This window comes from Erinaceus europaeus, chromosome 2 (assembly GCF_950295315.1).
Source record: "Erinaceus europaeus chromosome 2, mEriEur2.1, whole genome shotgun sequence".
NCBI lineage: Eukaryota > Metazoa > Chordata > Mammalia > Eulipotyphla > Erinaceidae > Erinaceus > Erinaceus europaeus.
The window spans coordinates 160514413-160527757 of NC_080163.1; the positions used below are offsets into that span (position 1 = coordinate 160514413).

The 13345-nt window shown below is 44.5% G+C and overlaps 2 protein-coding genes across 5 annotated transcripts in view; both read right to left on the reverse strand.

Moving 5' to 3' along the window:
• HEATR3 (HEAT repeat containing 3) overlaps nucleotides 1–1909 on the reverse strand; it is a 61896-nt gene extending 59987 nt beyond the window's left edge. For 2 of the 3 annotated variants that reach the window (XR_009548298.1, XM_007538442.3), the window contains exons 1-2: nucleotides 1348–1803; nucleotides 1083–1255 (exon numbers count right to left, since the gene is read on the reverse strand). Coding sequence is in view for 2 of the 3 variants with exons in the window: in XM_007538442.3 (XP_007538504.1) it covers nucleotides 1083–1255; nucleotides 1348–1485 (311 nt within the window). In the remaining variant the exon portion in view is untranslated. Of the gene's footprint in view, nucleotides 1–1082; nucleotides 1256–1347 lie in introns of all 3 variants that reach the window. The other variant, XM_060185586.1, reaches the window with a different exon arrangement.
• Nucleotides 1910–3062: 1153 nt separating this feature from the next.
• CNEP1R1 (CTD nuclear envelope phosphatase 1 regulatory subunit 1) overlaps nucleotides 3063–13345 on the reverse strand; it is a 28269-nt gene continuing 17986 nt past the window's right edge. Inside the window, exon 3 of one of the 2 annotated variants that reach the window (XM_060185588.1) lies at nucleotides 3063–3386. In XM_060185588.1, the coding sequence (XP_060041571.1) occupies nucleotides 3175–3386 (212 nt within the window). In that variant the 3' untranslated portion in view covers nucleotides 3063–3174. Of the gene's footprint in view, nucleotides 3387–10672; nucleotides 12027–13345 lie in introns of those variants that run through there. The other variant, XM_060185587.1, reaches the window with a different exon arrangement.

The window sequence follows — 13345 nt, forward strand, 5'->3', positions numbered from 1 at the left end:
CTGGAGTCCCATCCCCAGCACCACATATGCCAGAGTGATGCTCTTGTTCTTGTCCTCTTAGTATTAAATAGACAAATATTTTGTGCAAAGATGCACTGTTGGGCTTTAGAGATAGCACAGTGGTTATGCAAAAAGGCTTTCATGCCTGAGGCTCCAAAATCCCAGGTTCAGTCCCCAGTACCACCATAAACCTGAGGTGAGCAGGACTCTAATAAAATAAGTAAAGTAAAATAAGGGGAGGAGGAAGATAGTATAGTGATTATGCAAAAGACTCCATGCCTGAGGCTCTGAAGTCTTAGGTTTAACCCCCCCCCACATTACCATAAACCAGATCTGAGCAGGGCTCTAATAAAAAAATACAAAGGACATATATATATATTAAAAATTAAAACTTTATTATTGGCAGAAGGAAATTAAGAGGGGAGGGAGAGACGGAGAGGAAGAGAGACAGAGGCACCTGCAGCCCTGCTTCTCACCTGAAGGTTTCCCCCTACAGGTGGGGACCAGGGGCTTGAACCTCGGTCCTTGCACACTGTAATGTGTGCGCCACCGCCTGGCCCTCAGGATGCATTTTTTTTAAATACATTTTTAAAATTCTTTATGTGTTGGATAGACAGTCAGAAATCGAGGGGAGGGAGAGAGACAGACAGAGAGAGAGAGAGAGAGACACCTGCAGCTCTGCTTCACCACCCGCAAAGCTTTCCCCCTGCAGGTGGGGACCAGGGGCTCGCTGGGTCCTCGTGCACTGTAATGTGTGCTCAGCCAGGTGCGCCACCCCCCTCCCCCGGCCCCTATTAGGATGTCTTTTAAAAAATAAGTAACTAAGGACATGCCGGATGCTTCCAGCGTCTTGCGTTTTCAATGCATCCAGAGGTCTGAGCCGGCTCGTTGAATGTCCTCCTATCGAGCCCCCGCCCCTGGAACATCTGGCGCCCGGCTAAGCTCGCCGCCCTCGGGCAGGCGCTGTGCAGGCTTCCTAGAGCGAGTGCTCCTCGCCTGGAGAGGTGGCTGCTGCAAGGGAAGCAGCCGAGCAAACAGGTGGAAGGAGAGGGAACCTGGCTCCGAACCCCGCCCCCGCTCACCTGAGCGCGCCGGCCGCCGTCTCCCTCACCGCCAGGCTGGGGTCCAGCAGCAGCGGCCCGAGGCGGCGAACCGCGTCCCGGCGCGCCAGCCCGGGCAGAGCCGGCCGCTGCTGGACCAGGCGCGCCAGCCCCGCGCAGGCGCACTCGCGGACCTCGGCGCTCGGGTGCTGGAGCTGCAGACAGGGACGAGAGTCAGAGGAGGGCAGCGCGCAGGCGCGGGGGCCGGGGAAGGCCGGCTCGGGGCCGGGGGGACCTTTCGTCTCACCTTCTCCAGCAGCTCTGCCGCCGGGCCGTCCTCGTCCTCCGCCTCAGTCCCGTTCGCTGCCACTGCCGCTTCGGCCTGACAATCGCCAGTGGGGGAAAACTGAGGTCGCTTGAAGCGCTTCGTCCGGCTCTTGCCCATGGCGACGCGCACTGGGGGAAAGGGAGAGACAGAAAAGGGCGGTGTGGACGCCCCACGGGCCCAGCAGAGAAGCAGGCGGCCTTGTCACCCGAGGGACCTGCGGCAGCTGCTCAGCTGGGCCCACTGACGGCCAGAGTGCACATGAAGCCGTGCGCAGGCGCACTGCAAGGATGCGGGGAGACGAGGGGCTGGCATCGGAGCGCGCAGGCGTAGAAGGGCTAGTGGGCGGGGCCACGCCTGTCTGAGAGGCGGGGCACCAGGTACCTTCCCAAAGGCGGAGGAGGCTAGGCCGTCTGTGGCAGAGTTGCTCAGCTACTGAAATGATGTTTATTGACTACAATCACGAGGCCAGGGTTTGGGGCACCTGGTTGAGCGCACATCTTACAATGTGTAAGGCCTCGGGTTCAAGTCCCCGATCCCCACCTTCAGAAGGGAAGCTTTACTGTAGGTGTTTATCTCCCCCTTCCTCTTAATTTCTGACTGTCCTCTATCCGATAAAGATTTTAAAAAGGGGAGAAAGCATAATGATAAACACCATATTTTATAATAGTCAAAGAGGGTTAATAATATCTGTCTTATAGCACAGCTATATACAAGATACTGGATACTGTACAGCAAACCATAACAAAAGGACTTTTCAAAGTTAACCCAATTACCAAATAATGTGATGATTACATTAACTATCGATTGTCTTTTTGAACCCTAAGACAGCAGGAACCTCACATCTCCACTATAGAGCCCCTACTTCCCCCAGTCCTGGAACCCTTGGATAGGGCCCACTTTCCCTTATGCATCTCCCAATCCAAACCAAATAATATTGCATCCACCGATCACAACCTAACCAACGCAACGATTGCCACCTCAACATGCTTCACCTCAGACTGTGTCCAGAGACTTCACGTGTGGAATGACAACCCTTCAGCTTCATTACTCGGGTGAGACCTTTCCTTTTATAGTACACTCTAATTTCATCTCAGGTAGTTCACTTTCTAACAAAGTCCCATAACCTAGATATACACCAGTTTCTGTGAGAGAGAGCTTATGTTCACACGTATCCATAAACTACTGCAAAATATATACCTGAAAGCAGAAGTACACTAGAGTTTGCAGTGTTAGAGAGTTCTCCACTATTCCAAGCTTGGAATCCATGATTGCTCAACAAATTGTTTGGCTTCGTATGTTAACTCTCTTTTCAATCACCAGGTTCCAGATGCCATATATTTAAAAATATATATCTGTCTTGCTAGGTTAATGTGCAACTCAACTAAAGTAAGAAAAGTGCCTGATAACATGCATGACAAGTAGTAGCTTGCTCAAAAGTTGGTTATTTGGGGGCAAGGACAAAGTTCACCTGGGAGGGTGCCTGTTTTGCCCTGCGCAGGGCTTAGCTTCAAACCCTTGCCCCACTGCACTGGAGCCTGTTTCAGTGATCTCTTTCTTTCTCTCTGCCTCTCTAAAAATGCCAGCCTGCAGCAGTGAAATCCCAACAAACAAAATAATAATAATAGGATGTTGATATATATATATATTTTTTTAAATTTATTTTTTATTTAAGAAAGGATAAGTTAACAAAACCATAGGATAGGAGGGGTACAACTCCACACAATTCCCACCATCCAATCTCCATATCCCATCCCCTCCCCTGATAGCTTTCCCATTCTCTATCCCTCTGGGGGCATGGACCCAGGGTCATTGTGGGTTGCAGAAGGTAGAAGGTCTGGCTTCTGTAATTGCTTCCCTGCTGAACATGGACGTTGACTGGTCAGTCCATACTCTCAGTCTGCCTCTCTCTTTCCCTAGTAGGGTGGGTCTCTGGGGAAGTGGAGCTCCAGGACACATAGGTGGGGTCTTCAGTCCAGGGAAGCCTGGCCGGCATCGTGATGGCATCTGGAACCTGGTGGCTGAAAAGAGAGTTAACATACAAAGCCAAACAAATTGTTGAGCAGTCATGGATGCGAAGGTTGGAATAGTGGAGAGGAAGTGTTGGGGGGGGGGTACTCACTGCAAACTCTAGTGTACTTCTGCTTTCAGGTATATATTTTGCACTAGTTTATGGATATGTGTGAACATATGCTCTCTCTCACAGAACCTGGTCTATATCTAGGTTTTGGGACTTTGTTAGAAAGTGAACCACCTGGGATGGAATTAGAGTATACTATGAAAGGAAAGGTCTCACCCCAGTAATGAAGCTGAAGGGTTGTCATTCCACACCTGAAGTTTCTGGACACAGTCTGAGCTGAAGCATGTTGATATATATATATTGCCACCAGGGCTTAATGGTGAGCTCCGTGCCTGCGTGGCCACTGCACCACTCCCTGCAGCTTTTTTTTTTTTTTTTTTTTTTCCTTTAGGGAAAGGAAAAAATAGAGACAGAGAAAAACAGAGCAGGAAAAAAGGAAAGAGACACCTGAAGTACTGTTGAAGAAAAGTTTGAGGGAACAGGAAGACTGCCTCCAAGCTTCATTCTTAGGGTCTTAGACTGTCTTCATCTTGGGAGAATCACAAAAGAGGCAGTCATGTTTCAGAGTTGAGCATTTATTGAGAGAAAGAATGGGAGAGCTGGGGTAGATAGCATAATGGTTATGCAAAGAGACCCTCATTCCAAAATCCCAGGTTCAAGTCCCCCACCCCTTATTACCATAAGCCAGAACTGATCAGTGCTCTGGTAAAAGTTTAAAAATTTTAAAAAATGTGGTTCAGGAAATGGTGTGGTGGATAATGCATTGGACTCTTAAGCTAAGGTCCTGATTCAATCCCAGGCAGCACATGTACCAGAGTGATATCTGATTCTTTCTCTCTCCTATCTGTCTCATTAATAAATAGAAAAATAAATTAAAATTAATAAAAGATGAACTTCAGGGGCTGGGAAGTGGTACACCTGGCTGAGCTCACATATTTCTCTCTTTTTCTGTCTCCCTCTCCCTTCTCAATTTATTTCTGTCCTATCAAATAATAAAGAGAGAGAGAGCGCGTATGGGTAGAAAAGTTGAAGAAAGGTGGTCTGGGAGGTGGCACAGTGGATATACTCTCAAGCATAAGTTTAATGTCCAACAGCACATATACCAGAGGGAAGCCTGGTTCTTTCTCCCTTTCTCTGTCTATATTTGTTTATTTATTTATTTTCCCTTTTGTTGTCCTTGTTTTTTTATTGCTGCTATAGTTATTATTGTTGTTATTGATGTTGTCACTGTTAGATAGGACAGAGAGAAATGGAGAGAGGAGGGGACAACAGAGAGGGGGAGAGATAGACATCTTCAGACTTGCTTCACCACCTGTGATGCGACTCCTCTGCAGGTGGAGAGCCAGCGGCTCTAACCGGGATCCTTATGCCAGTCATTGCACTTGGTGCCACATGCGCTTAACCCGCTGCGCTACCACCCAACTCCCTGCCTATCTTTTTTTTTTTCAAGAATTTATTTATTCATGAGAAAGATTGGAGGAATGAAAGAACCAGACATCACTCTGGTACATGTGCTGCCGTGGCTCAAACTTGGGACCTCATGACTGAGAATCTAATGCTTTATCCTCTGTGCCACCTCCTGGACCACTCTGCCTATCTTCATGAATAAATAAATAACTTTTTTTTAAAGTTGGAATTACATACCATAGAGGTATGTAGCCTTGCATGTGTGTGTGAGAGAGTGAAAGACAGAGGTGATGTGAAAGACAGAGAGGGTCCCAAGCTTCCTTTTCTCCCAGCTGTATGACTGATTCTCTGCGGATGACTTCCCCAGTGCCAATATGCCTTGTGGATGATGACAACCATCTATCTAGGGCCAGCAGCCCTGTGGAGAGAGGATGTGGTATGCCCAAGGGTCATAATTCAGCTGAGTGTGTGGTGTGGTCATGGAGAATTTACAGGGCAGCCAGGACAGCACACGTGTTTGCTTTTTGCTTTGATTGCCCCCGTCCAGATTTACTTAGGATAATTCCTTTTTTTGCCTCCAGGGTTATTGCTAGGCCTCGGCACCTACTCTACGAGTACACTGCTCCTGGAGGCCATTTTCCCCATTTTGTTACCCTTGTTATTGTTGCCATTGATGTTGTTGTTGTTGAATAGGACAGAGAAAAATCGAAATATGGGGAGTTAGAGAGGGGGAGAGACAGTAAGACCTGCATACTTACTTCACCACTTGTGAAGCAACCCCCCTACAGGTGGGGAGCCAGGGACCAAATCAGGATCCTCACGCCAGTCCTTGTGCTTTGCATTACATGCACTTAACCCACTGCCCTACCACCCGACCCTTTCTTTCTTTTTTTTCAGAACACAGTTCAACTGACTTACGGTGGTGCGGGGGATTGAACCTGGGACCTTGGAGCCTCAGGCATGAGAGTCTGTTTGCATAATCATTATGCTATCAACCCTCCACCCTTTCTTCTTTTTTCCAGCTAGAGAATGAAGACAGGAGGTGGTATGCGGGAGAGACAAAGAGGTGAGACACCACAGCACTGACCAATTTCTCATGAAATTTACCTTGCCTGGTGCACCCACATGGTGGCCAGGGCCTCAAGCTCAAGTCCTTTAGCATGGTAACCAGGTGTGCCACCACTCAGCTCTGTTTCTTTTATAGACAGAAACAGAGAGAGACCACAGCACCAAAGCTTCCTTCAGTGCAGTGGAGACCAGACTCAAACCTAAGTGGTGCACATGGTAAAGCAGTGAGCTTTGTCATCCCATTAAAAGTTATTTCTATTTGGCGGAATGTAATCCTCATACAGACTGTTCTAAACCTCATCTGGGGGATTGGGAGATAGCTTACTCAGTAGAATGTACGTAAAAAAAAATTTTTTTAAATTATCTTTATTTATTGAATAGACAGCCAGAAATCGAGAGGGAAGAGGGCGATAGAGAGGGAGAGACACCTGCAACACTGCTTCACCACTTGCGAAGCATTTCCTCTGCAGGTGGGGACTGGGGGCTCAAACCTGGGTCCTTGCCATTGTAACATGTGCGCTCAACCAGGTGCGCCACCAGAGCTACCTGGGCTCATGAACATCGGAGCACCTGCACAAGGGACACTTCACAAGTGGTGGAGCACTCTGTGGTGCTTTATTTCTGTTTCTCTCCCTCTCCTCTCTCTGCCTCCTACCCTCTATCGAAACAAACACACACACACACACTACAGGCATAGAGCCCCCAGTGAAAACTCTGGTGGCAAAACTAACAAACGGTCACTATCAAAACAGTACTGAGAGATGTTTCTTTACCAAAAACTCGACAGAACCAGTTATTTTGTATCTTTGAAAAGCCAATTTTGCCAGGTTCTATTTAATTTTCAGTCATTTTTAGTATGTGTATACTACTAACTGGAATTCTCTCTTAAAATTTTTTTTTTTTAAATGAGAAAGGTGAAGAGAAAGAACCATGTGCTGTAAGGGACTGAACTAAGGACTTCATACTTAAGAGTCCAGTGCTTTATCCAATGTGCACTTCTCAGACTACATAGCTGGAATTCTCAAACACTGTTGGTAGTGATGTAAAATGGGAAAATCAGAGGGGGCCGGGCAGTCGTGCACCCAGTTTATTAAGCACACGTAATAATAAGCACAAGAACCTGTTCAAGTATCTGGGTCCGAGCCCTACTCCACACCTGCAGCGGGTCCACTTCACTAGCAGTGAAGCAGGTCTGCAGGTGTCTATCTTTCTTTCATTAAAAAAAAATATTTTATTTATTTATTTATGAGAAAGATAGGAGAGAAAGAACCAGACATCACTCTGGCACATGAGCTGCCAGGGATCAAACTCAGGACCTCATGCTTGAGAGTCCAATACTTTAGCCATTGCGCCACCTCCTGGACATAGGTGTCTTTCTATCTCCCCCTCCTCTCTTAATTTCTCTCTGTGGAGACCACAGTGCAGTGGAGACCAGATTCAAAAGTTGTGCACATGGCAAAGCAGTGAGCTTTGTCATCCCATTAAGAGTTATTTCTGCTTGGTTGAATGTGATCCTCATACAGATTATTCTAAACCTCATCTGGGGGGTTGGGAGATAGCTCACCCAGTAGAGAATGCACTTTGTGATGTGGGGGGACCGGGTTGAGGACCTGGGTCCTCACTAGCAGTGAAGCAGGTCTGCAGGTGTCTATCTCTTTCCCTATCCGGCCCCCTCTCTGTCCTATCAAATGCAAAGGAAAAAATGGCCACCAAGCAGTGGACTATTTTTTTGTTTCCAGTTACTGATGGGGCTCAGTGCCAACACTATGAATCCACTGCTCCGGGTGGCCATTTTTCCCATTATTATTGGATAGGACAGAGAAATTGAGAGGGGAGGGGAAGACAGACAGGGGGAAGTAAAAAGATACTTGCAGCCCTGGAGATGGGGTCCATGTGCTATGTACTGTGTGCTTAACCTGGCCCTTGGAGCAGTGCATTCGTAGTGCTAGCACTGAGCCACATCAGTGACCCTTCAGGTTAAAAAAAAAGGTGGGGGGAGGGAATACTTCTGAAAAATTTGGAGGGGGCCGGGTGGTAGTGCATCTGGTTGAACACACACATAACAGAGAGGAAGGATCATGAGCAGTACTGCAGGTGTCTCTCCTTGTCAATCTCTCTCAACATCTATAAAAAAATAAAGGGGCTGAGTGGTGGTAAACCTGGTTGAGCGCACACATTACCATGCACAAGGACCCAGGCTTGAGCCCTCACCTGCAGGGGAGACACTTCATGAGTGGTGAAGCAAAGTTTGTAGGTGTCATTCTCTCTATCTCACCTCCCCCTCTCAATTTCTCTAGGTCCTATCAAATCAAATCAAATGGAAAAAATGGCCACTATGAGTGGTTGATTTGTAGTGCCAGCACTGAGCCCCAAGGAGAATCATGGAGGCAAAAATAATAATAGTAATAAAATAAAACAAACATCTTGGTGTGGGTCTGAGAAATAGCTCACCTGGATAGTTCACTGCGTTGTCATATTTGTGACCCAGGTTCAAGCCTAGTCCCCACCACATTGACAAGAAGCTTTCCTCTGTGGTCTGAGAAATAGCTCACTTGGATAATGCACTGCGTTGTCATATTTGTGACCCAGGTTCAAGCCTAGTCCCCACCACATTGACAGAAGCTTCCCTGCTGTGGTCTGAGAAATATCTCACCTGGATAGTGCACTGTGTTGTCATATTTGTGACCCAGGTTCAAGCCTAGTCCCCACCACATTGACAGAAGCTTCCTTGCTGTGGTCTGAGAAATATCTCACCTGGATAGTGCACTGTGTTGTCGTATTTGTGACCCAGGTTTAAGCCTAGTCCCCACCACATTGACAGAAGCTTCCCTGCTGTGCTTTTTCACTCTCTGCCTGTTAGAGATGCATATATTAACATAGTTTCAAAAACAATGAGTCAAAGAAGTCACACACAGGAGTATTATACTGTGTTAAGAACCCTCTGAAGCAGTAGCAACAAGGAGTCCGGTCTTCAGTGATAGAAGCTGGCTAGTCCTTGCTTTGGACTAGCAGATATTAAATTTAAAAGCCTGAAAGATTGAGACTCAATTTTTTTTTAAATATTTATTTCCTTTTGCAAGTTGCCCTTGTTTTATTTTTGTACTTACTATTGTTGTTGATGCTGTTGTTAGGACAGAGAGAAGTGGAGAGAGGAGGGAAAGACAGAGAGAGGGAGAGAAAGACAGATACCTGCAGACCTGCTTCACCGCCTGTGAAGCAACTCCCCTGCAGGTGGGGAGCCGGGGGCTTGAACCGGGATCCTTAAGCCAGTCCTTGCGCTTTGTACCACCTGTGCTTAACCTGCTGCGCTACCGCCCAACTCCCGAGACTCAATTTTATGCCTTCAACAGAAGAGGAAATGATGGAACTACTTTGTTGATGAACGCAGAGCACCTATTGTTTTGAAAGATACAGAAAACCAATAGCTGGGGCTAGGTGGTGGCACACTTGGTTAAGCGCACACACATTGTAATGCACAAGGACCCAGGTTCAAGCCCTTGGTCCCCATCTGCAGGGGGAAAGCTTCACAAGTGAAGCAGGGCTATAGGTATCTCTCTCCCTCTCTCTCAATTTCTGTCTCTATCCAATAAAAAAAATATTTAAAAAAAAGTAAAATATTTCAGAATGTCAAAAGTCCAATACTGGGCCTGGAAGGTGGCACAATAGATAAAGTGTCAAACTTCTAAGCTTGAGGTCCTGAGTTCCATCCTCAGCATTATATGTGCTAGAATGATGGGGTTATCTCTCTCTGCTGCACACAAATAAATCTTTAAAAATAAATAAATAGGGAGTTGGGCAGTAGCACAACAGGTTAAGCACAGGTGGCACCAAGCGCAAGGACTGGTATAAGGATCCCACCCAGTTCGAGCCCCCGGCTCCCCACCTGAAGGGGAGTCGCTTCACAGGCGGTGAAGAAGGGCTGCAGGTGTCTATCTTTCTCTCCCTGTCTCTGTCTTCCCCTCCTCTCTCCATTTCTCTCTGTCCTATCCAACAACAATGACATCAAGAACAATAATAACCACAACAATAAAACAACAAGGGCAACAAAAGGGAAAATAAATAAATACATTTAAAAAAATAAATAAAAGTGGACCTATACCTGGAGACGCCACAGTGGCTATACATTGAATTCAAAAGCAAGAGGTCCTGATTTCAATCCCTATGAACACATGTGCCAGAGTGATGCTCTGGTTCTTTGTGAAATAAATAAATAAATAAGGGAACACACAGCGAATCGTACACTTTACCTTGTTCAAAACTCTGGGTTTGAACCCCTGGTCACTATGCAAAGTGGGAGCTTCAGAAGTGGTGCTGTGGTATCTTTTCCTTTCCTTCTCTCTCTTCTTCCCTCCTTGTTTACCCTTTAACTGGCGAAGAAGGAGGAGGAGGAGGAGGAGGCGGAGAAGGAGAAGAAGGAGGAGGAGAAGGAGAAGGAGGAGGAGGAGGAGGAGGAGGAGGAGGAGGAGAAGAAGAAGAAGAAGAAGAAGAAGAAGAAGAAGAAGAAGAGGAGACTGCCAGGGATGGTTCAATCAAGCAGGTGTGAAGCCTAGTGACAAAAATAGATAAACAGAACCCAGTATATAGGAGAAAAAAGTCACTCTAAGACTATTATTACGTAGAATTTTTTTCAGTGAGGTTGAGACTAAGAAAACATAATGTTTAGTCTTCCTAGTCATTAGATATTAAAATCCCTTTTCTTTGCATTTATAAACCAAGGAAGAGGCCAGAGCATGAGCTATATACATATATATATATATATAAAGTATTTATTTTATGCACATATTTACCTACAAAATTTACAGAAAACAATGCAGGATACATAGAATACCCTCGTAAGACTTTCTAGGGGGCAGAGGGTCTTACTGCTGCAGTTCAAAGAATAAAATTATATACATGTGAAAGCAAAAATCAGATATTTAAGCCAAATGATAGCCTTGTTAAAAACTTTTTTGTCCTATTACTGAATTGTCAGCTTTGTGTTAAGTGAAATTTAAAAGATTGCTCATAAAATAATTTAAACCTTTTCAAAATCTTCTAATAAACAGGTAAAAAGGCACCTCCAGTTCTTTAAAATATTTACAGCCATCCCAATAGTTTAATTTTAAGGGCTATTATGATACATGCAGCTAATGTGCATACACAGTATGCCATTAACACTCTCTGAACAGTGAGAACTGTAGACTCTAGTTCGTGGCACCACTCCCAAGGTGTCTCTGTGAAGGAGGCTCATCAGTTACACTGTGTAATACTAGTATAACAGTGTGTCTCCCACAGCATAAAATCTAGAACAATGACTAGCCAACTCCCACATGATACATAATTTACAACCACACTTGTAGATTCAGAAGCCTTTGGAATATTCTTAAAATTAATAAAAAAATATAAAGTATATTTATCATTAAGTGAAAACAACAAACTGGAAAATATCACAACGGTAGCTGAAGTTCTCTATCCGGTTTAACAAAAAATTGTTTCTTTAAACATAATTTTAATTATAATGGAGATCACTGTTCTTCAGCCTAGGTTCAAGCTGATGCTCTTCCTACTTAAGGATTAAAAGAGAGGAGGGTAAGTGTGAAAGGCACAGCTATACAGAATAGCTGGTGTTAAAGAGCTGTGGAGATGGCAAACAGATGTTCCTGAAATACTGGTGCAGAAGAACAAAGTCCACATAACATTTTCCTCTTTTACATTGGCATTGATTTGCTATGTACAGTAGTTTGCAAAAATACATTATAAAAAACTGGATGAGGTTCTGTTTCTAAGTTTAACTTAGTAACATACATACATACTTCAGCTGCAGGAATCTTTCTTTGCAGCACCTGAAGTACTAAAGTGACACTAACACTGAAGCAGATAATCAAAGGTACCAAAGCACTGATAAATGCCAGTCATCATCATCATAGATAATCAAGGTAATCTGGGCAAATATTGCACACTTCTTGTCAACTGTTGCTATGACCTTCGCACATCCAACTGTATAAGGAATCCTTTATGGCTTTTTGCTGTATCACTTATTTGAAGAAAGGCTGTTTTAGGTCCCAAAACAATGATTGCAGATTTGTCATTGAACATGAGGCCTAGGTTTCAAAATAAGTTTTCCTGTCTGTAACAAGGGAAAAAAAAAGTTTTTCAGTACATAGCTTGATTAAAAACACCGATACATCAATAAAAACTTAAAGGATAACCACAGGATATTAGAACATGTCTCTGTATTTAGTCACGATTAAGCAAACAGTTATGTTCTCTAAGTTTTCTTTGTGTGGAACTTTGTTTTAAAAACATCATTACTTTAGGGGGCTGGGCAGTCAGACACCTGGTTAAGCACTTACAGTACCGAGTGCAAGGACCCAGGTTTGAGCCTCTGCTCTCCACCTGGAGGGGGGAAGCTTCACAAGAGGTGAAGTAGGTCTGTAGGTGTCTCTTTTTTAAAAAAAATATATATATATACATATATATATTTTAAATTATATTTGCTTATTGGATAGAGACATCCAGAAATCGAGAGGAAGGGGGAAATAGAGGAGACAGAGAGACACCTGCAGCTTTGCTTCACCACTTGTGAAGTCCCCTGCAGATGGGGACTGGGAACTTGAACCTGGGTCCTTGCGTACTGTAACCTGTGTGCTCAGCCAAGTGCACCACTACCTGGCCCCACCCAACTTTGTCTCCCTCTCTTTTAAAAGATTTTATTAATAGAAAGGAGGAGAGAGAGAAAGTAGACATTACTCTGGTACATATGTTGCCTGGGACTGAACTCATGCTTGAGTGTCCAATGCCTCACCTACTGTGCCACCTCCTGGACCACTTTTCTCCCTCTCTATCTTCCCCTTACCTCTCATTTTTTCTCTGTCCTATCCAATAAAATATAAAAAAACCTTTATTACTTTAAAACTCACAAACACAATCTTTAAATCACTTTATCAATCCAGTGGGTGAAATAACCAATTTGTACACTTTATAAAACACAAGTCAAATTAGACAAAACTGTCTAACACAAGTCAAACAAGACAAAACTGTCTCTATTTCTAATATTTAAATTTTTAATGACTGCATTAAAAATTTTTATTTTATTTATTTCTTGCATAGAGACAGGGAGAAATCAATAAAGGGGGAGATAGAGATGGAGAGAGGCAGAGACATCTGCAGCACTGCTTCACTGCTAGTGAAGCTTCACCCCTGCAGGTGGGGACCTGAGTCCTTGTGTGTGTGGTAATGTGTGTGCTCAACTGTGTGTGTGTTCCACTGCGTAGGCTCCAACCTTTAAAGTTTTAACTTCTTCAAGTAACAACATAAACCAATATTTAGATTAGTAAGATAATCATACAGTTGATATTTCAGTATAATTAGATATAACTCTTTCACAGAGCCAATTATGTTAAATTAAACATGAAAAATTAAAAACAAAAGAAAAAATAAGAAGGC